The sequence below is a fragment of the Petromyzon marinus genome, unplaced genomic scaffold (genome assembly GCF_048934315.1).
Source record: "Petromyzon marinus isolate PM22_M1 ecotype Great Lakes invasive population unplaced genomic scaffold, UKy_Petmar_22M1.pri1.0 PM_G_Scaffold_65, whole genome shotgun sequence".
Taxonomy (NCBI): Eukaryota; Metazoa; Chordata; class Hyperoartia; order Petromyzontiformes; family Petromyzontidae; genus Petromyzon; species Petromyzon marinus.
In genome coordinates this window covers 1019860-1042157 of record NW_027423019.1, presented here as the reverse complement: position 1 = coordinate 1042157, position 22298 = coordinate 1019860, and the positions used below count along the sequence as shown (strand labels likewise).

The 22298-nt window shown below is 48.7% G+C and overlaps 1 protein-coding gene and 1 long non-coding RNA gene across 2 annotated transcripts; both read right to left on the bottom strand.

Annotated features, from left to right (window-relative positions):
• Positions 1-229: 229 nt before the first annotated feature.
• Positions 230-3474, bottom strand: LOC142919873 (uncharacterized). Its single transcript, XM_076062544.1, has 2 exons — positions 2672-3474; positions 230-2061 (listed from the first exon to the last, which is right to left on the bottom strand). The coding sequence occupies exons 1-2, from the start codon at positions 3448-3450 to the stop codon at positions 1116-1118; spliced, it is 1725 nt and encodes a 574-aa protein (XP_075918659.1). The 5' UTR covers positions 3451-3474; the 3' UTR covers positions 230-1115.
• A 15423-nt stretch (positions 3475-18897) lies between these two features.
• On the bottom strand, positions 18898-21640 carry LOC142919872 (uncharacterized). The gene is made up of 2 exons (XR_012938522.1): positions 21535-21640; positions 18898-19766 (listed from the first exon to the last, which is right to left on the bottom strand). It is a non-coding gene; the product is annotated as an uncharacterized LOC142919872 (long non-coding RNA).
• Positions 21641-22298: the final 658 nt, after the last annotated feature.

Here is a 22298-nt window from a genome sequence, read left to right as displayed (position 1 = left end):
ACAGTGAGGACATAGTGGACAGCATGCTCCCTGCCCTAGTGCAGGCTATGGGTCAGCTGTGCAGTAGCCACAGTGAGGACATTGTGGACAGCTAGCTCCCTGCCCTACTGCAGGCTATGGGTCAGCTGTGCAGTAGCCACAGTGAGGACATAGTGGACAGCGTGCTCCCTGCCCTAGTGCAGGCTATGGGTCAGCTGTGCAGTAGCCACAGTGAGGACATAGTGGACAGCGTGCTCCCTGCCCTAGTGCAGGCTATGGGTCAGCTGTGCAGTAGCCACAGTGAGGACATAGTGGACAGCGTGCTCCCTGCCCTACCGCAGGCTATGGGTCAGCTGTGCAGTGGCTGCCAGGACATAGTGGACAGCGTGCTCCCTGCCCTGCTCCACGTCGTGCGTCAGCTGTACAGCGGCAGCAAGGAGGCCATCGGCTCTACCGTGCCGCTGGACACCCCGCACATCGCCGTGCGTCTCCGGCGTTTCGTACCTCGCAGAGTTGAGTGAGCAACATCCATCGTCGTCGTCATCACCATCAGCCACCGTCAATCCACTGGCGGGTAGAGACCTCCCTGAGCCGTCGCCACCTCCCACGATGCCGCTGTGCGGTGATCCACCCAGCGCCTGACACGTGGAGCGATTTCATTGCTTAATCTCCCCACTGGGCATCCTCTCGGATGACCCCCTCGCCGCCCATCGGCATCACTCGCCCCCTTCGCGCCCTCCACCGTCACCCTCAATTCCACTCGCGGTTAAATTTTGATTTAAAGCTTTTGTGACTGCAGCTCTTTCGGTAAAGTCACGTTGAAGGGAAACAATAAAATATATATAAAACAATAAAAATTCTCACGACGTTTCGACACACCTGATGACGACCGTTTGTGTTATGGTCGAAACGTCATGAGAATTTTTATTGTTTTATATATATTTTATTATTTTATTGTTTCCCTTCAACGTGACTTTACCGAAAGAGCTAAGAATATCCACTCACGGTGTTTTCAACAGCCTGGTTGGGCACTGGAACGGTATCCCGGACAGTGCCGGATTAAGCTCGTGCGGGTCCTGTGGCATATATTATAAAGGTGCCCAAAATAAAATAACACAATTATTAAAACGCGAAGTTTACACATCTACCGGGTCTCCATTTGACTTTGTATTGTCTCGGAGGAAGTCCACCCACACCTCCACTTCCACAAACTGCTGGGAGTTGCCTCGCTCTGCCTCACAGTCAGAATTCTCCTCTTGCTTCACGTTGCCTCCATCAATGTGAAGGTTTGCCCATTTTGGAGTTGAATATCCATCTTCACATTTCACCTTCACTTCTTCGCTCTTCACCATCACTTCTTCACATTTCACCTTCACCTCTTCCCTCTTCACCATCACTTCTTCACATTTCACCTCGATACCTTTAAAAGTGTCCAAGCTGGGATTTTCTTCCGGTTCTTGTTTCATGAGGGATGGGCTCATTGTGGCACTTTGACTTTCACAAGCCGATTTCAGACTCCACTCCTTGTGGATCTTCTGATGCTTCTGTGTTCTTTGGTGTACTTGAAGATGTTGTTGCTGTGAAAACGCCTTCCCGCACGGAGTGCACCAGAAGGGTTTCTCTCCCGTGTGTATTCTCTGGTGTTTTACAAGATCAGATGAATGTGCAAACGCCTTCACGCAAACACTGCACTTGAAGGGTTTCTCTCCTGTGTGTGTCCTCTGGTGTATTACAAGAGCAGATGACTGTGCAAATGCCTTTCCACACACACTGCACTTGAAGGGTTTCTCTCCCGTGTGCGTTCTGTGGTGTACTTCAAGATTTGATGAACGTGCAAACGCCTTCCCACACACACTGCACCTGAAGGGTTTCTCTCCCGTGTGTGTTCTCTGGTGTGCTACAAGAGCAGATGAATGTGCAAACGCCTTCCCACACACACTGCACTTGAAGGGTTTCTCTCCCGTGTGAGTTCTCTGGTGCCGTGTGAAATCTCCAGTACGATCCGTGCTGTATGCACACCGGTCGCATTGTTGACTCGTCATACCGAGCTGCGCCGAGCGCCTTTGCTCCATCAGACCAATTCTGCAGAGGAAGCATCAGAGGAAGCGTCAGCTGCAGACAGAAAAAAATAATATCCACACCATCTACACGTCAGTATCGATGCACAGAGGAAAGCATATATACACAGTAACACGTGACTTACACATCTATACTTATTCATATATTCATGATATAGTGAAAAGTGTCCCAAATTCATCACACAGGCTGTTATGGCACACAATGAGAGGGCAAATGGTTATAAACATGCCTGGAAGCATTCGTATCTTCAAAATGAATGTTCACCCAAAACTCCGAGCACACAATTTCAGCTGTCTGGCTTCAAAATGATTAATTATAGATTTAAAGCTTTCGTGACTGCTAGGATCCATACTCTTTGGTTCTATTGGGTAAAGTCACGTAGGTGAAAATAAAATAACAAAAAAAATGAATATTTATGAAAGCTAAATTCAGCTGACATAGCAAAGGGTGTTTAAAACAATACTATTTGTGTTCGGCAGAAATGCATAAATTAATGTTCAATCGCAACTTAAGAGATGTGAAGCCAGGCACAGAAGTCCTTGAATGCTGGGATGAACAGATCCGACTTCAGCTGCACGTGTGTGCTGTGTTAACTTCCTGACTCCATTCTTACAAAGAGTTGCAGAGGAAAACATCTTCACATTTCACCTTCACTTCTTCGCTCTTCACCATCACTTCTTCACATTTCACCTTCACCTCTTCCCTCTTCACCATCACCTCTTCACATTTCACCTCGATACCTTTAAAAGTGTCCAAGCTGGGATTTTCTTCCGGTTCTTGTTTCATGAGGGATGGGCTCATTGTGGCACTTTGACTTTCACAAGCCGATTTCAGACTCCACTCCTTGTGGATCTTCTGATGCTTCTGTGTTCTTTGGTGTACTTGAAGATGTTGTTGCTGTGAAAACGCCTTCCCGCACGGAGTGCACCAGAAGGGTTTCTCTCCCGTGTGTGTTCTCTGGTGTTTTACAAGATCAGATGAATGTGCAAACGCCTTCACGCAAACACTGCACTTGAAGGGTTTCTCTCCTGTGTGTGTCCTCTGGTGTATTACAAGAGCAGATGACTGTGCAAATGCCTTTCCACACACACTGCACTTGAAGGGTTTCTCTCCCGTGTGCGTTCTGTGATGTACTTCAAGATTTGATGAACGTGCAAACGCCTTCCCACACACACTGCACCTGAAGGGTTTCTCTCCCGTGTGTGTTCTCTGGTGTGCTACAAGAGCAGATGAATGTGCAAACGCCTTCCCACACACACTGCACTTGAAGGGTTTCTCTCTCGTGTGAGTTCTCTGGTGCCGTGTGAAATCTCCAGTACGATCCGTGCTGTATGCACACCGGTCGCATTGTTGACTCGTCATACCGAGCTGCGCCGAGCGCCTTTGCTCCATCAGACCAATTCTGCAGAGGAAGCATCAGAGGAAGCGTCAGCTGCAGACAGAAAAAAATAATATCCACACCATCTACACGTCAGTATCGATGCACAGAGGAAAGCATATATACACAGTAACACGTGACTTACACATCTATACTTATTCATATATTCATGATATAGTGAAAAGTGTCCCAAATTCATCACACAGGCTGTTATGGCACACAATGAGAGGGCAAATGGTTATAAACATGCCTGGAAGCATTCGTATCTTCAAAATGAATGTTCACCCAAAACTCCGAGCACACAATTTCAGCTGTCTGGCTTCAAAATGATTAATTATAGATTTAAAGCTTTCGTGACTGCTAGGATCCATACTCTTTGGTTCTATTGGGTAAAGTCACGTAGGTGAAAATAAAATAACAAAAAAAATGAATATTTATGAAAGCTAAATTCAGCTGACATAGCAAAGGGTGTTTAAAACAATACTATTTGTGTTCGGCAGAAATGCATAAATTAATGTTCAATCGCAACTTAAGAGATGTGAAGCCAGGCACAGAAGTCCTTGAATGCTGGGATGAACAGATCCGACTTCAGCTGCACGTGTGTGCTGTGTTAACTTCCTGACTCCATTCTTATAAAGAGTTGCAGAGGAAAACAAAACGAAACTACTGTTATGATATAACCTCCGTGTTCAACAGAGTTAATAGACGTTACTGCAAACACAAACTGTACACTGTCACTGGGTAAACAGGCGGTGGCGTGTCTAGAATCACGCCTGGCCACCTTCATCTGCTTGGCATGAATGCTTCCTCACTCCACCAAGTAATGAATTGAGGATCAACGAACATAGCCAAGGCTAACTGGAGTTTGCGTGTCTCTCTCCGTGGTGAGATGTTAACTACCTCACCTGGTATACAGGAAGTCGTGGGTTCGATCCCGACCCTGATGCCTGCTGTATATTTGGAGTTTGCGTCTCTCCGTTTAGCGTCTTTGACCGATAAGACATTGACACACGTATTCTTGTTGATTTCGGTAAAGTTACGTAGATAGAAAATAACAATAACAGATAATACAATTACATTAAATAAAGAGCACTTGTGTTGTGATCAAAACGACGTGAGTTTTTTGCTTTATTTACAATTATTTGTTCATTTTATTGTTATTTTTATTTAATTTTCTATCTACGTGACTTTACCGAAAGAACCAAGAATATTCATTCCTGCAGTCACCAAAGTTTTAAGTCAAAACATTCACACACGTTGACAAAGCCTCACCTTGTGTTGTTGTGGGCAGGTCGCTTCTGATAACAAGAGCGGTATAGCAGCTCAAGCGGGCTTGGCCTGCTAACAAAAGAAAATAAAAACTGCGTGAATATTTACAATAAAACAAAGTTACAAAGTGGCGAGTCGGGTGAAGACAAATTAAACTTAAGCGAGATCATTAAAGTAAACGCAATCAGGCGAGGGCAGGAGGCAAGGCCCCGCGTGGCTAGGCCCCGCGTTGTAAAGTTCCAACCTGGACATCGATTCCCATGCTCGCTGCTACTCAACTGACATCCCTACGACAGAGAGAGGCTCTACCTTGGTCAACAACAACAACCACCACCACCACAACGACCACCACCACCACGATGAGAATTTCTCACCTCGGATTTCAGTGCAAGCGCGCAAACGGCAGCTTCCTGTTACCTCGCGACAGCAGGAAGTAGTATGACGTCACTTCGCTCCCACGAGCGGCTCTCCAACTGAACAAATTACATTCTTAGTTTTTTCGGTAAAGTCACGTTGAAGAGAAACAAAATATTAAAAGATATATAAAACAATAAAAAAAATTCTTTTTTATTTTTATTGTGTTTTATATATATATTATTATTTTGTTGTTTCTCTTCAACGTGACTTTACCGAAAAAACTAAGACTATGAATTACTGCAGACACGAAAGCTTTAAATCAAAATTTGAACAAATTATGTTAATGAGGCCGGCCCATTTGTCGAGGGATGGGGGCGTGGGCGCTGAACCCGTCGCAATAAACTCGCGACGGCTTTAACGGATACATTATGTTAATGAGCTGCCAGTCACTGGGCGTAGCTTTGCCCTAAGGATTGCCACTGGAACGATATAGGCAGTGACCCAAGCGGAGGTGACGTCACGCTCAAGAGCGCGGTGGACGGGGGAGGGGTGAATACCGTGGTGACATGATGTCACTAGCGAGGTACACCTCCCCCTGGCGTTTCACGCCGATGAAGTAATGCAGAGTGGTGACGTCACAGAGTTGGAGTTTAATTTGATTTAGATTCATTTTCCATTGCTCCCTCCCTTGGGTGTGTGAGCTCAGCAACAACAACGTGGACATTATTGTGTATACACTGTGTGTGTACACTGTATGTGTGTACACTATGTGTATACACTGTGTGTGACACTGTCACTGTGTGTCGCTGTGTGTCACTGTATGTGTCACTGTGTGTGTCACTGTGCCTGGCACAAGCGTCGTGGTGACGTCACCGCCACTTAGTGGCGAATGGCGATTGTTGTTGTGTCACTGTGTCACTGTGTGTGTCACTGTGTGTGTGTACACTGTGTGTACACTGTGTCACTGTGTGTACACTGTGTGTGTACACTGCGTGTGTGTACACTGTGTGTGTGTACACTGCGTGTGCACACTGTGTGTGTGTCACTGTGTGTGTCCCTGTGTGTGTGTCACTGTGTGTGTATATACACTGTGTGTACCCTGTGTGTGTACACTGTGTATACACTGTATGTGTGTACACTGTGTACAGTGTATACCCTGTGCATGTGTACAGTGTATACACTGTGTGTACACTGTGTATACACTGTGTGTGTGTGTACGCTATGTGTGTATACACTGTGTGTGTCTGTGTGTACACTGCGTCTCAACAACAGCAGTGGGGTTTGCTCAGTCAGAGGAGGAGTTGGAGACTCTGCTGCTGAGACTGGAGCGTGCCACTAAGAGGTGGGGCCTTACCATCAGCCCCACCAAAACTAAGCACCTGCCTGGGTATTTTGTATCATCGGACACTCCACCCCCACAACTCCCAATCGGTGATGGGGCAGTTGTGGAGAGAGTGGAGAGTTTCCCATACCTGGGCAGTGTGCTTATGACTGGCTCCAGTTTAACAGCAGAGGTCTCACTCCGAATCAGTCGAGCGGCAATATCTTTTCATCGGTTGCGTAACGCTGTGTGGAAGCTACCTGGTCTGTCGCTCCGCACTAAGCTTCAGGTCTTCTCGGCCACGGTCATTCCCTCCCTTCTCTACGTTTGCGAAACGTGGACCCCCCTAATAGAACATCTTCGCCGGGTAGAAACATTTAGGCTGGCCTGCCTACGATCCATCCTGGGTTTAACCAGACTGGATTGTGTGAGGAGCTCACAAATCCTTGAAAGATCTGGGCAGGGTCCCATCGGTGAGCTCCGGCAGGCAAGGCTGCGATGGCTGGGTCATGTAGCCCGCATGCCCAACCACCGCATGCCGAAACAGCTTTTGTTTGGCCGGATTGAGGGGGCTAAGCGGGCGCGGCACGGGCTAGAGAAGAGATGGAGTGATGTGGTACAGGAGGACGTGGAGCTGAGTGGACTTGCCGATGACTGGTACCAGCGGTGTCAAGATCGGCCTATGTGGAGGAGGCTCGTGAAGGATGCTACTGGGCAGTTGGAGGCAGTCGCCCTCCAACAACAACGGAGGGCGGAGGAGCGACGCTCAGAACAACAAGCGGAGTGCCGGGTGGCTAAAGCACAGCAGGTTGGCACAGTAGGGGGCACAGGTGGTGCATCAGCCAGTCATCTCAGTCAGTTGATCCGTGGCACCTGGGTCTGCCCCGTGACCTCCTGCCAGCGGGCGTTCGACACTTCATGTGGCCTCAGGGTGCACATAGCCTGGCACAAGCGTCGTGGTGACGTCACTGCCACTTAGTGGCGAATGGCGGTTGTTGTTGTTGTACACTGTGTGTCACTGTGTGTGTGTACACTGTGTGTATACACTGTGTGTGTGTACACTGTGTGCATGTGTACACTGTGTGTACACTGTGTGTATACTGTGTGTGTGTACACTGTGTGTGTGTACACTGTGTGTGTGACACTGTTTGTGTCCGAACCCCCGGCAAGGCCATCTACTTAACGTTGAGAGAAAATTCACACGAAATGTCCTTTTCAATGAAGTCTTCCAGATGTAAATTGATACAAGCTTTTAATGAAGAAATAAAATCATCTAATTCAAAACACAATACAAGTCAAAGATGTTTCATTTTAAAACTTCAAAACGGAGCGTTTGGTACTTGCGTGAATGCGTCCTTCGTGTGCAAATGTTGTGACTTTCCTGGCCTGAAGGCCGTCAATGTGTTGGACTATTATTGGTGCACAGCGTCTCAACAACAGCAGTGGGGTTTGCTTCAACCGATGGTTACGAACATCCAGACGTCAATCAGCAAGGAGCATTTCTAGTCCCAGTTATACAAAATCTACGTCAACACGTAAGACAAAACTACAATTCGTGTTGTAGAGAATGTACCTCCTCCTATACGTTTAACTTTCAAGTGGTATGCCTTGTAACTGATGAATGATCCGAGCGTGCTCCCTATTTCAAAGACAATGAGTTGCTCCAGAGGCAGACGCTTCGTGAAACACAAAAGTACCCTTTGACCTCTATCACAAGAACAACGGGTCTCACCTGAATTCTCTGTACAGGTTACTTCCAATACACACACACACACACACTTTGTCCTAACATCACTTATTCAATGTGTGACCCTCAGACAAAATGTTACATGCATGCGCACAATCAGACAAGTATTAATTCTAAATCATTGACGGGCATATTAACAAAATTGAATTACTGCAGCGAAATTGACTGCATCACGTTACATCGTATTAACAAGAAAAATATGCACCGTCTGCTTAACAGAGTATGCACAACGTACTATTGTTGCGTCATTCAAAACGAGTAGGCCGTTGCATGCTGGCGTCTGGGTCAAAATGTAGCAAATTCTAAACATTACGCTACAAATAATAGATCACGGCGTTTAGATGGCAACACAAGCAATCGTCATCAGGTGGGACAAGCACAGCAGCAATAAGAAACTGCTGGAGTAGGCGCCTACTACTTCAGCAGTTTCTCTTGCTGTGGTTGTCCCACCTGATGACGATTGCTCGTGTTGTGATCTAAACGCCGTGATCTGTTATGTTTCTACTACGTGGTGACTTTACCGAAAGAACTCAAGAGTGTGGATTCCTGCAGTCACGAAAGCTTCGAATCAAGATTACCTACAAACTACAAAACTGAGATGACGCATCAATCATTGCCCCCTACTGACAGGCTCTTGTCCACATGCAGGCCGATGCAGGGCCACCACCTTGTGCCACACAGGGGCAGCTGCTACTTGGGGATGCTCTTCGAGTGTTTCAGACGAGGTACGACACAAAACTCCGAGTTGCTGAGGCGATTAAGCAAGCACTGTGTAAATGCAATTATTATAACATAGTGAATGCTTGGGAGCTTATTGTCTCTCGCTCCTGATTAAAGATCTACCCAACCCACAGGTCCACAAAGACTGGCCGCCCTTACTCTGCAGGTTGAACCTAGCAACTGAGTGTCCAACTTCACGTTCTTGTCATTGAAGGCCTTTGACAAAGGTGCATCTATTGGAGCAACATCATCTCAAGGTTACACATCTTCCGGGTCTCCACTTGACTTTGTATTGTCTCGGAGGAAGTCCACCCACACCTCCACTTCCACAAACTGCTGGGAGTTGCCTCGCTCTGCCTCACAGTCAGAATTCACCTCCTGCTTTACGTTGCCTCCATCGATGTGAAGGTCCCATTTTGGAGTTGAATCTTCATCTTCACATTTTACCTTCACTTCTTCGCTCTTCACCATCACTTCTTCCCTCTTCACCATCACTTCTTCACATTTCACCATCACCTCTTCACATTTCACCTCGATACCTTTAAAAGTGTCCAAGCTGGGATTTTCTTCCGGTTCGTGTTTCATGAGGGGTGGGCTAATTGCGGCACTTTGACTTTCACAAGCTGATTTCAGACTGCACTCCTTGTGGATCTTCTCATGCTTCTGTGTTCTCTGGTGTACTTGAAGATTTGATGAATGTGCAAATGCCTTCCCGCACACACTGCACTTGAAGGGTTTCTCTCCCGTGTGTGTACTCTGGTGTGTTTAAAGAGCAGATGACTGAAAATGCCTTCCCACACACACTGTACTTGAAGGGTTTCTCTCCCGTGTGTGTTATCTGGTGTGTTTTAAGAGCAGATGACCGTGAAAATGCCTTCCCACACACACTGCACTTGAAGGGTTTCTCTCCCGTGTGTGTTCTCTGGTGTGTTTTTAGAGCAAATGAATCTGAAAATGTCTTCCCACACACACTGCACCTGAAGGGTTGCTCTCCCGTGTGTGTTCTCTGGTGTTTTTTAAGAGTAGATGAATCTGAAAATGTCTTCCCACACACACTGCACTTGAAGGGTTTCTCTCCTGTGTGTGTTCTCTGGTGTGTTTTAAGAGTAGATGAATCTGAAAATGTCTTCCCACACACACTGCACCTGAAGGGTTTCTCTCCCGTGTGTGTTCTCTGGTGTGATTTAAGAGTAGATGAATCTGAAAATGTCTTCCCACACACACTGCATTTGAAGGGTTTCTCTCCTGTGTGTGTTCTCTGGTGTCTTTTAAGATGAGATGAATCTGAAAATGCCTTTCCACACACACTGCACTTGAAGGGTTTCTCTCCTGTGTGTGTTCTCTGGTGTGTTTTAAGAGTAGATGAATCTGAAAATGTCTTCCCACACACACTGCACCTGAAGGGTTTCTCTCCCGTGTGTGTTCTCTGGTGTTTTTTAATATTAGATGAATCTGGAAATGCCTTCCCACACACACTGCACTTGAAGGGTTTCTCTCCCGTGTGTGTTCTCTGGTGTGTTTTAAGAGCAAATGAATCTGAAAATGTCTTCCCACACACACTGCATTTGAAGGGTTTCTCTCCTGTGTGTGTTCTCTGGTGTCTTTTAAGATGAGATGAATCTGAAAATGCCTTTCCACACACACTGCACTTGAAGGGTTTCTCTCCTGTGTGTGTTCTCTGGTGTGTTTTAAGAGTAGATGAATCTGAAAATGTCTTCCCACACACACTGCACCTGAAGGGTTTCTCTCCCGTGTGTGTTCTCTGGTGTTTTTTAATATTAGATGAATCTGGAAATGCCTTCCCACACACACTGCACTTGAAGGGTTTCTCTCCCGTGTGTGTTCTCTGGTGTGTTTTAAGAGCAAATGAATCTGAAAATGTCTTCACACACACACTGCACTTGAAGGGTTTCTCTCCCGTGTGTGTTCTCTGGTGTTTTTTAAGAGTCAATGAATCTGAAAATGCCTTGTCACACACAGTGCACTTGAAGGGTTTCTCTCCTGTGCGAGTTCTCTGGTGCTGTGTCAAATTTCCAGTCCGATCCGTGCTGTATGCACGCTGGTCGCATTGTTGACTTGTCGTACCGAGATGCTGTGCTGAGGGCCTTTGCTCCATCAGACCAGCGTCAGCTGCAGACAGCAAATAAGAATATCCACACCATCTACACGTCAGTATCGAGCCATGGAGAAATGAATATAAACAGTCACACGTGACTTACACGTCTATATTCATTCATATATTCACGACTAGCTGTACTACCCGGCTTCGCCCGGGACTTGGATCCACCACGTCCGGCCGCCTTTGTCTCCCCAGTGGCGATGTTCACACCACAGCAGTTACTCGTTTGAGGCTGAGTCGACCTAGGGGAGGCCCAGAAGCGGTTCAAATAATCGTCGGCGGTGGTGGCCGTGAGCAGGAATCGAACTCGGGTCGCCGGGTTCGTAGCGCGGCGTAGCGCTAACCGCTACACTACAATGCGTTACGCTTCCACACACACACACAGACACACACAGACACACACACACAGATACACACACACAGACACACACACACACAGACACACACACAGACACACATAGACACACACAGACACACACAGACACACACACAGACACACACACAGACAACGCTAACCGCTACACTACAATGCGTGACGCTTCCACATGCGAGGGTCACGTGACAGATTTGACGTCACAGGTCACTTGCCGTGCAAAAAATCTATACATTATTGAGCTCCCCCCCCCAACAAAAACACAAAAATGTATTTGTATAATGTTTGCACGGTGTACAGTCTGGAAAGTACCCACATTGCAAATTTCCAGTTTGTTGCATGTCGGGAAGTACGCTAAACATTTTGAACAGACAACACACACAATCACAACTTTGCCTTTTATATATATTTGGAGATGCAGTGAAAAACTTTCCCAAATTCATCACGCGGTTTCAGTTTTTAGATTTTTAGTTTGATTTATTTTGGTTATAGTCCCGTGAGCCATTCAGCTCTTGAATCGGGTGCAACCACAACAAGCAACAAAACAAAAACACGACCAAGAAAATCATCTTACAGTGACTCTGTGTGACTGTGCAAACAGCACTGTCATGGCACGCAATGAGAGGGCAAATGTCATAAATATTCCTGTAAGCCCTCGCATCTTCAACATTAATGTTGCCATAGAAACGTTGTGGGGTGTTTTGCTTCATTGTAAAAAACAAAAATTATTATCTGTTATTTTATTTTCTATCTACGTGACTTTACCGAAAGAACCAAGAATATTAATTCCTGCAGTCACCAAAGTTTTAAGTCAAAACATTCACACACGTTGACAAAGCCTCACCTTGTGTTGTTGTGGGCAGGTCGCTTCTGATAACAAGAGCGGTATAGCAGCTCAAGCAGGCTTGGCCTGCTAACAAAAGAAAATAAAAACTGCGTGAATATTTACAATAAAACAAAGTTACAAAGTGGCGAGCCGGGTGAAGACAAATTAAACTTAAGCGAGATCATTAAAGTGAATGCAATCAGGCGAGGGCAGGAGGCAAGGCCCCGCGTGGCTAGGCCCCACGTTGTAAAGTTCCAACCTGGACATCGATTCCCATGCTCGCTGCTACTCAACTGACATCCCTACGAGAGAGAGGCTCTACCTTGGTAAACAACAACAACCACCACCACCACCATGAGAATTTCTCACCTTGGATTTCAGTGCAGCCTCGGATCGGCAACCTCCTGTTGCCTCGCAACATCACGCGGGTAAGCAGGTAACATGACGTCACTTCCGGGGTAAGAGACACGCCCCTCCCATAAGGAGTGGCTCTGTAACTGAATAAATTATGTTAATGTTAACTGGCCATATGTCGAGGGATGGGGCGTGGCTGCTGAACCCGACGGCTTCAACGGTAAATTATGTTAATGAACCGCAGTCACTGGGCGTAGCTTTGCCCAAATAAGGATTGCCACTGGATTGATATCGGCAGTGACCCAAGCTGAGGTGACGTCACGCTCAAGAGCGCCGTGGACGGGTTTGGGGGAGTGTGAATACTTTGGTGACATGACGTCACTAGCGAGGTGCACTTCCCGCTGGCACTTCATGCCGATGAGGTCATGCTGAGTGGTGACGTCACAGAGCGGGGATGGAGTCTAAGTTGATTTAGATTCATTTTCCATTGCCCCCTCCCTTGGGTGCGTGAACTCAGCAACAACAACGTGGACATTATTGTGTATACACTGTGTGTGTACACACTGTGTGTGTGTGTACGTACACACACGCACTTGCCCCAACAGTCTGTTAAAGGTTACCACGGCGGGGATCTGCGTCTTTTGTTGGCCGGGCTAATGCTACGTTAATTCCCGATGCTTCAGAGACATTGCACACGAGGTTTCTTTGCTAGTGGGAGTCATCAAGTGAGTACCTCTCAGTCAAGCGTCTCAGCCGTGCCACTGCAAACTGCAAGGCAGGTCCCCCCCCCCCCTACAAGACTTGTAGGGTTCGTGTTGCTGTGTTGAAGGCCAGGAGCGTAGACGTGGGTTCAATTTAGTTTATTTTGGTATAGCCCTGTGAGCCATCCGGCTCTTGAATTGGGTGCAAAAACAACAAGCACAAAAACAAAAATAAGAACAAAAAAAACATCTTATTACAATGGGGGAATTGTAATAAAAAATCATTGACATTTATAATGCGCACTTCGTCCGGGGATCACGTTACAACAATGGATTCTACATGTAATTGCTCGTTATTTGGTGACGCTGCATCGGCAGTGTGGCAGTGACACAATCGTGTGACGTGTTGCTTTCTTGTTAATGGCTCGACACGGGGCTGCAACGTGACTGTGCGGGACGTGTCACGTGACGGCAAAACAATCGTGTATCCGCGACGGCCCGTGTGTTCCAATGAAACGCGGGCCTTGTTAGACTGATGGCCTTAATCTAAGTTGTCTTGTTGTTGTTGTTTGACTTGCATCCCGCTGGGATTTTTGCACACAGCGTTGGTGGTGTTCGGTGCTATTTCCGGAATATTTTGATGTTTTTTTTCCTGGATTTTCTGTTTGCACAGTCACACAAAGTCACTTTAAGATGTTTTCTTGTTCGTGTTTTTGGTTTTTTTGTTTGTTGCGGTTGCACCCGATTCAAGAGCCAAATGGCTCACAGGGCTACACCAAAATAAATGAAACTAAAACAAACCAGGAGAGAATGTCACGTGATTATGTCTTTGACGACCCAACGGGGGCGGTGACGCGACCACTTGCACCCTGCCATCCCCAACAGCCACCCCACCCTCCCGTCGTGCTACACAATCTTCCCGTCCTGACAGGGCCTCCAGCCAATTCCTTCTCGACCTTTAAGCTCGGCGGGTGGCGATCGTGGCAGGGGCGGAGCCAGGATTTTCAGCCCGGGGTGACATTCAACAAATGTTAATTTCAAGAATGATTTAGAGAGAGTCTGGCTGTTGAACCGGACGCCATCGGTTGGCAACACGCTCTGACATTGCAGTTGCACCGAGTTCGCCAGACCGAGTGTCGTGCACTTACACGCAGAATGTCACCCCTGTCACCACCCCCCCTGGCTCCGCCTCTGGATTGTGGTATATGCAAATCTTGGCCATACGCACAAGACACCGGGGTCAGCCCTTACCACAGCCACCGCGTCTCCCCCGCCTGCAGGCCCAGACTTGATTGGCCGGTGGGACGTGCTGCTGGGTGGGCGGCGAATCTCAAGGCCCGTGCGGCGCACGGAAGGGTGGCGTGGCCAACTCCATTCCCGGTTGCCGCCTTTGTCTCCCCATGCCGAGTAGACCCAGGGGAGACCCAGGACCGGGACGAACAGAATCCCTCACTCGTGTTAGCCGTGGCTGGGAATGTAACTGGGGTAGCTGGGGTACATCGTGCAGTTGTCTCGCTACTGCACCCACCACTCCCCCCATAATAGATACACACAAGTATCCCTTGTACAGCATTAACACACTTTAGGGGGAAGTGCCGTTGTCGAGTGGCGCCGATGAAGGCCGGCACATCACACGAGGGGGTGGGTGGCCAGCACCACGCCCGGCCGCCTTTATCTCCCGAGTGGTAATATACCCCTGCATACACACACACACAACAACAACCTCGTTGGACATGTTTGTTTTGTTGTAGTACTGATGGCCTTAATCTAAGTTTTTGTGGTCGTTGTTGTTGTTGTTTGACTTGCATCCCACTGTGAGTTTTTGCACACAGCGTTGGTGGTGCACGGTGCTTTTTTTTCAGGAATATTTTTGCTGTTTTTTTTTCTCCATGGATTTTCTGTTTTGCACAAAGTCACACACAAAGTAGTCACTTGAAGATGTTTTTCTTGTTCGTGTTTTATTTTTTTTGTTTGTTGTGGTTGCACTCCGATTCAAGAGCCGGATGGCTCACAGGGCTACACTCTTTGGTTCTATTCGGTAAAGTCACGTAGGTAAAAAATAAAACAACAAAAATCACGACGTTTCGGCCACAACACAAGCGACCTTCATCAGGTGTGGCCGAAACGTCGTGATTTTTGTTGTTTTATTTTTTACCTACGTGACTTTACCGAATAGAACCAAAGAGTATGGATCCTTGCAGTCAGGAAAGCTTTAAATCTAGAATTCACAAGGCTATACCAAAATAAACTGAAACTGAATAAAACTGAACTGATGACGACCGTTTGTGTTATGGTCGAAACGTCGTGAGAATTTTTATTGTTTCATATATATTTTATTGTTTCCCTTCAACGTGACTTTACCGAAAGAGCTAAGAATATGAACCGAACCTACTATTGAAGGCACCGCTTTGTCCGATGCCCAATTCGTGTTCGCCCCCTGGCGGACTGAATGTGAAACCACTGGCAGGCAGTCGGTGCGCCCTCTCACACTTAAGTGGAAATTCCACACTCGCGCGGCAGGGACGAGTGTTTCAAAAAGGACAAACGCCGTTGACCTCTCACCAAGTCGTTTTTTTTGTATCGACGCCGATGATGGCTGCCCGCGACGATTGAACCGTCCACGTGACGATCGAGACGCAGTCCCCGTGTCAGTCGCTGATGGATCAATTCGGGTGCGCATCGGCCTGGTGGTGTTCTGATGCGGTTGTCGATGAAACAGGTGTCTTCCGAGGAACGCCAAAGCCAGGGAGGTTGCCGTGTTTTGGGGTTTTTGAACGAGTTTGTTTTTTTATTCTGGACGTCCGCGCTAATAATGATTGTGATGTTTTTTTTTTCCTGCATGCCGCTCGTCCGGCCCGCGTGATGCCTGGAAGAATTTCGATTTAAAGCTTTCGTGACTGCAAGGATTCATCCTCTTTGGTTCTTTCGGTAAAGTCACCACGTAGAATGAGAATAAAATAATAAATTAATAAAATAAAATAACACAATGTTCATTGAAGCTCTGTCGTCCCGACAGGTCTGTTCCTTTCACCTGAAGAGGGCCACTTGTGTTGTGGCCCGAAACGTCGTGAGAATTTTATCGTGTTATTTTATTAATTTATTACTTTATTCTCATTCTACGTGGTGACTTTACCGAAAGAACCAAAGAAGGTGAAGCCTGGAAGAGTTTGTTGTTTGTCTGGGCGACCGTCCGCGTGGCGAGCACAGGGCTGTTTGTTTCGCCCGCCCTCCTGCAGCCTCTTGACAGGGCAATGTGGACGCCCTGAATGCGCGTGGAGTTATTCACGTCCCCGGGATCTAGTGTGCCTGCGCCGGTGGCCTTTATCCGCCCAAAAGAAATCGAGCTCATCTCCTTTGGTTCTTTCGGTAAAGTCACCGCCACGTAGAATGAGAATAAAATAATAAAATAACACAATAAAATTCTCACGACGTTTCGGCCACAACGCAAGCGGCCGTCTTCAGGTGAAAGGTACAGAACTGTCGGGACGACAGAGCTTCAATGGAGCTTTCACCTGAAGACGGCCGCTTGCGCTGTGGCCAAAACGTCGTGAGAATTTTATTATTTTATTATTCTATTCTCATTCTACGTGGTGACTTTACCGAAAGAACCAAAGAAGATGAATCCTTGCAGTCACGAAAGCTTCAAATCGAAAAATCGAGCTCAGTTAATTGCATCGTCGCACCGCAAATCGACGGCGTGCTGTAGTGTCTCCATCGTTACAATTCGCCGTGCGCCTGCGACCGTAATGATTTGCTATTATGGACCCGTATCTCATGGGTGGGTGAATTAATCGCATCCTTTCAAATACTCTCCCTTGGTTTAATTCTGTTATGGAATGTTGGCCGATGGTTGGTTGAGGATAGTGATGGAATGACAGCCAAGGAATGGAATGCGGCCAATAGGATGCCCATCGAGACGACGGGATGATATCAGCTGATGAGTATCACCTGCAGGTACTGGGTGGATTAATACTTTTCGGGATCTCGGGAGATAGTGAGAGCTTTTTGAGAACCTCATCCAGCAGTGGATTGACCATGGATTCTGATGGTGATGGCACTGGACCACTCAGCAACTGTCGGTACAAAGGCACAATCAATGTTGAAGGCCTCTTTTTATCTGTGTTTCACAAAGCCAAGATAATATAACACATCTGTTCCATTTTTCGATTTAAAGCTTTCGTGACTGCAGGGATTCATATTCTTGGTTCTTTCGGTAAAGTCACCACCACTTAGAAGAGAAACAATAAAATGATAAAAATATAAAACAATACAATTCTCACGTTTCGACTGCAACACAAGAAGCAATCATCATCAGGTGTGAAAACCACAGCAATATTTTTTTTCAAATTTTCTTGTGTGAAAACCACAGCAATAATTTTTTTGAAATTTTCTTGCTGTGGTTTTCACACCTGATGATTGCTTCTTGTGTTGCAGTCGAAACGTCGTGAGAATTTTATTGTTTTATATTTTTATTATTTTATTGTTTCCCTTCTACGAGGTGACTTTACCAAAAAAACCAAGAATACTCATCTGTTCCAGTTATCGACGTCACTGATGATTTGAGATTAGAATGTATATGCTCTGAACCCTCAGCCCTGTTCACAAAAATGTAATGCTGCTTTGGTTAATTCATGAGAACCAGACAGGAGTTAATTAAGGGTAGACACTCGGATAGTAATACAAGAATGGTTATGACAAGAATGTTTATTAACTCAATTATAATTGCCCAAACGTCGTAGCATTGAAATGGTTGTGGTGGCTTTTGAATAGTGAAAAACTCCTTTTAAAAAAGTTTTATTTTAAAGTGCACTAAAAAGTAAAGAACTCGATTGGACAACGGGAAGTGGACGACATCTTGAGTACAAGATTTGACCACGACATCAAACAGAGGAATGAAGTTGAATAACTTTTTTGTCACAACTTCGTTCAACTCACCGTCGAGAAGTACGTCAATGATGCGGCGCCTGCTCACACATCAACGCTTACTTGAATTAATTGGTTATTTTATGAATCAATCTTCAATATACAACTTTTGTTTGTGTGGAGTGAGGGTGCCCGTAACTCGTTCACATGGAGCAGGCGAGGCGATTCCACAGTTTAGGGACCGCGGCGTTTTTGACCTACACACAAATATATATGCATAATAAGGCGTCCATACAAATGTTAATCACTTAAAGGGAGCCAATTAATTGATTAATTGATGCCGATTTTGATACAGGCATGCATTGTCACCGGATCTGAGTACGTGTGCAAAATATGGAATTGATTGGACGACGGGAAGTGGATGAAATCTTTATCACAACATTTGACCACGACAGAGGAATCAAGTTAAGTAAAACCATTTTGAACGCGAATGAGAAATCTCCCCCCACCCTCCCCCGATGACGCGCGAGCGTTGCTAGGGGCAACCCCCGGGCAGCTTTAGCGGCGCAAGGAAATACTTAAATAATGCGAAATAGCACTAAATTGTTAATTTAACAACTTTTAAAGTTTACGGATGGGAAAACAGAATGGCGCTGGCTCACCACGGGGCTTACGGTGTGGTACCCGGCTACTTTTTTAAAAGTAAACTCCACGATTCGCGAGCAAGTGTGCGTCCACACAGAGACAGACAGATGCACAGAAAAAATGCCTTTTATAGGTAAGAAAAGAAAAACGATGACGAGACTCAATATGTGAAGAACACGGGATTTATTCGGTTCACAAGTCAACGGATATAACTTCAAAACACTTTTATCGGTCATCTTTTTCTCGAGACAGCGTTCCCGTGGGATTATTTCCAAGTCGATAGACGACACCTTTTTTTTACTCATCCTGGCAGACACACACACAGACACACGCCTCTGTCTGTGTGTGTCTGTCTCTGTGTGTGTGTGACTGTGTCTGTGAGTATGTCTGTGTGTTTCTATATGTGTGTGTCTGTGTGTGTCTATGTGTCTGTGTGTGTGCCTATGTGTCTCTGTGTGTGTCTGTGTCTCTGTGTGTGTCTATGTGTCTTGTGTGTGTCTGTGTCTATGTATCTCTGCGTGTGTCTGTCTTGGTGTGTTTGTCTATGTGTCTGTGTGTCTCTGTGTGTCTATGTGTCTGTGAGTATGTCTGTGTGTGTCTGTTTGTGTATTTCTATGTGTGTGTCTGTGTGTCTACGTGCTCTGCATGTGCCTATGTGTCTTTGTGTGTCTGTGTCTCTGCCTGTGTCTATGTGTCTTGTGTGTGTCTGTGTCTATGTATCTCTGCGTGTGTCTGTCTTTGCGTGTGTTTGTCTGTGTCTCTGTGTGTGTCTATGTGTCTCTGTGTGTGTCTATGTGTCTGCGTGTGTCTATGTGTCTGTGTGTCTATGTGTATGTGTCTACAGTGACACGCGGTGGTGGTAGTGATGGCGGTAGTGGTGGCGGCCGTGTGGTGCGTGTCGAACTTCTTTCACGCCGTACGTATCGTAAACATCGCCACAGGGGAGATTAAGGTGGCTGCGGGTGCTGGCGATGATTACTGGGCGCCCCCCTGCCCGCCTACGCCGCTAAACGTCGCTCGCCAGTCTGTTCCAAGCTATGGGGTAGGGGGAGCGAGATAGAGAGGGGGGGGGTGGTGGTGGTAGACCTTTGTCTTGCGGCGTGTAAATATTGTTGCGTGCGTGCGGGGTTTGTCCATGTGGTGGCGGTAATGGTGAGTCGAGCAAAAGCGGTGAAAGTTTGTGGGGTCGCTCCGAGCTCACCCTGTCACCCATCGCTCTCGAGCTCCCTCCTAGGGGAGGATGACGAGGTTGACGAGGTTGATGATCCTCATCGTTTGTGGTTGTGAATGCAGAAATAAACATCAGAATCTGGTGGTTTCATTCTGACCTCCGATCCTGGTCAGCAATTGAACGTCGGGAAACCCTCGCACCGAGGGGCCCCACCAGTGGGCGTGGCCGTGCCCCACCAGTGGGCGTGGCCGTGCCCCACCAGTGGGCGTGGCCGTGCCCCACCAGTGGGCGTGGCCGTGCCCCACCAGTGGGCGTGGCCGTGCCCCCATCACGTGGCGTGTGTAGTGACGGCAGCTACGCTCGGAGTGGCTGGATAATAAAGCTTGAAACGCACAGCAAACCACGTGGCTTCTGAATTATTGGGTGACACGCGATGCGAGGAGGACAGGCAGCCTATACAAAGACAAAGGCACCCCCAGTAGCCTCAGCACACTTTTGTGGCAAGTTCTGTTGGGAGTAGCAATTAAGGGCAGCACTGTAGGGCACTCCGGGGTGGGGAGATAGGGGGGTGGACAGCACCACAGGCCATCAGCCAGCTGCAGAAACATTCCCCTCCTCCACTCACCCCACTCACCCAGTCACCCCTCCACTCACCCCTCCACTCACCCCACCACTCATCTCACTCACCCCTCCATTCATCTCACTCACCCAGTCACCCCATTCACCCCCCCACTCACCCCTCCACTCACCCCTCCACTCATCTCACTCACCCCTCCACTCACCCCTCCACTCATCTCACTCACCCAGTTACCCACTCACCCCTCCACTCACCCCTCCGCTCACCCCTCCGCTCACCCCTCCACTCATCTCACTCACCCCTCCACTCACCACTCCGCTCACCCCTCCGCTCACCCATCCACTCACCCCACTCACCCCTCCACTCATCTCACTCACCCAGTCACCCACTCACCCCTCCACTCACCCCTCCGCTCACCCTCCGCTCACCCCTCCGCTCACCCCTCCACTCATCTCACTCACCCCTCCACTCACCCCTCCGCTCACCCCTCCACTCATCTCACTCACCCCTCCACTCACCCCTCCACTCATCTCACTCACCCCTCCACTCACCCCTCCACTCACCCCTCCGCTCACCCCTCCGCTCACCCCTCCACTCATCTCACTCACCCCTCCACTCACCCCACTCACCCCTCCGCTCATCTCACTCACCCCTCCACTCACCCCACTCACCCCTCCACTCATCTCACTCACCCAGTCACCCACTCACCCCTCCACTTATCCCACTCACCCCTCCACTCACCCCACTCACCCCTCCACTCATCTCACTCACCCACTCACCCCTCCACTCACCCCACCACTCACCCCTCCACTCATCTCACTCACTCACCCCTCCACTCACCCCACTCACCCCTCCATTCATCTCACTCACCCAGTCACCCACTCACCCCTCCATTCACCCCACTCACCCCTCCACTCATCTCACTCACCCACTCACCCCTCCGCTCACCCCTCCGCTCACCCCTCCACTCATCTCACTCACCCCTCCACTCACCCCTCCGCTCACCCCTCCACTCACCCCTCCACTCACCCCACCACTCATCTCACTCCGCTCACCGCCCAGCCCCCCAGTAGCCCGAGCTGCTGCTGCTGCTGGGGGGCGTTGTCCCCCAGCGCCGCGTTGGCCCTCAGCAGGAACCTCGTGCGGTGACGCCGCCTCTCCCCCCCCTCCCTCCCCTGCCAGCAGCGCCCTCCTGCACCACCACCTCGTCTGCCTCCTCCTCCGCGTAGGCCGCTGCCAGCAGCAGCTCCGCAATGCCTCCCACCGTGTCGCCGTCCCTCAGGGCCCTCCCCGGGGGGGTCGCCCCCCCCCCCACCGCCCCCCCCGCCGCGTGGATCCGCGCCGAGCGGCGCACCGGCGTCACGAGCCGCGGCCGCGAGGGGGGGGCCGCCAGCGCTGCGGTGGAAGGGGGGGCCGTGATGTTAGGGGGGGCAGCCAGGGTGGTGGTGGTGGTGCTGGAGATGTGGGCGGCTGGGGTGGTGGTGGTGGTGGTGCAGGAGATGTGGGCGGCTGGGGTGGTGGTGGTGCAGGAGGTGTGGGCGGCTGGGGTGGTGGTGGTGGTGGTGGTGCAGGAGGTGTGGGCGGCTGGGGTGGTGGTGGTGGTGCAGGAGGTGTGGGCGGCTGGGGTGGTGGTGGTGGTGGTGCAGGAGGTGTAGGCGGCTGGGGTGATGGTGGTGCAGAAGATGTGGGCGGCTGGGGTGGTGGTGGTGCAGGAGGTGTGGGCGGCTGGGGTGGTGGTGGTGCAGGAGATGTGGGCGGCTGGGGTGGTGGTGCAGGAGGTGTGGGCGGCTGGGGTGGTGGTGGTGCAGGAGGTGTGGGC

Excerpts from the sequence above, each read along its gene's own strand:
- LOC142919873 (XM_076062544.1), bottom strand. The coding sequence starts at position 3,450 with ATGGAGCAAAGGCGCTCGGCGCAGCTCGGTATGACGAGTCAACAATGC. Across the intron at positions 2,062-2,671 it reads GTTTTCCTCTGCAACTCTTT|AATTGGTCTGATGGAGCAAA; the intron begins GTAAGAATGGAG and ends CTTCCTCTGCAG.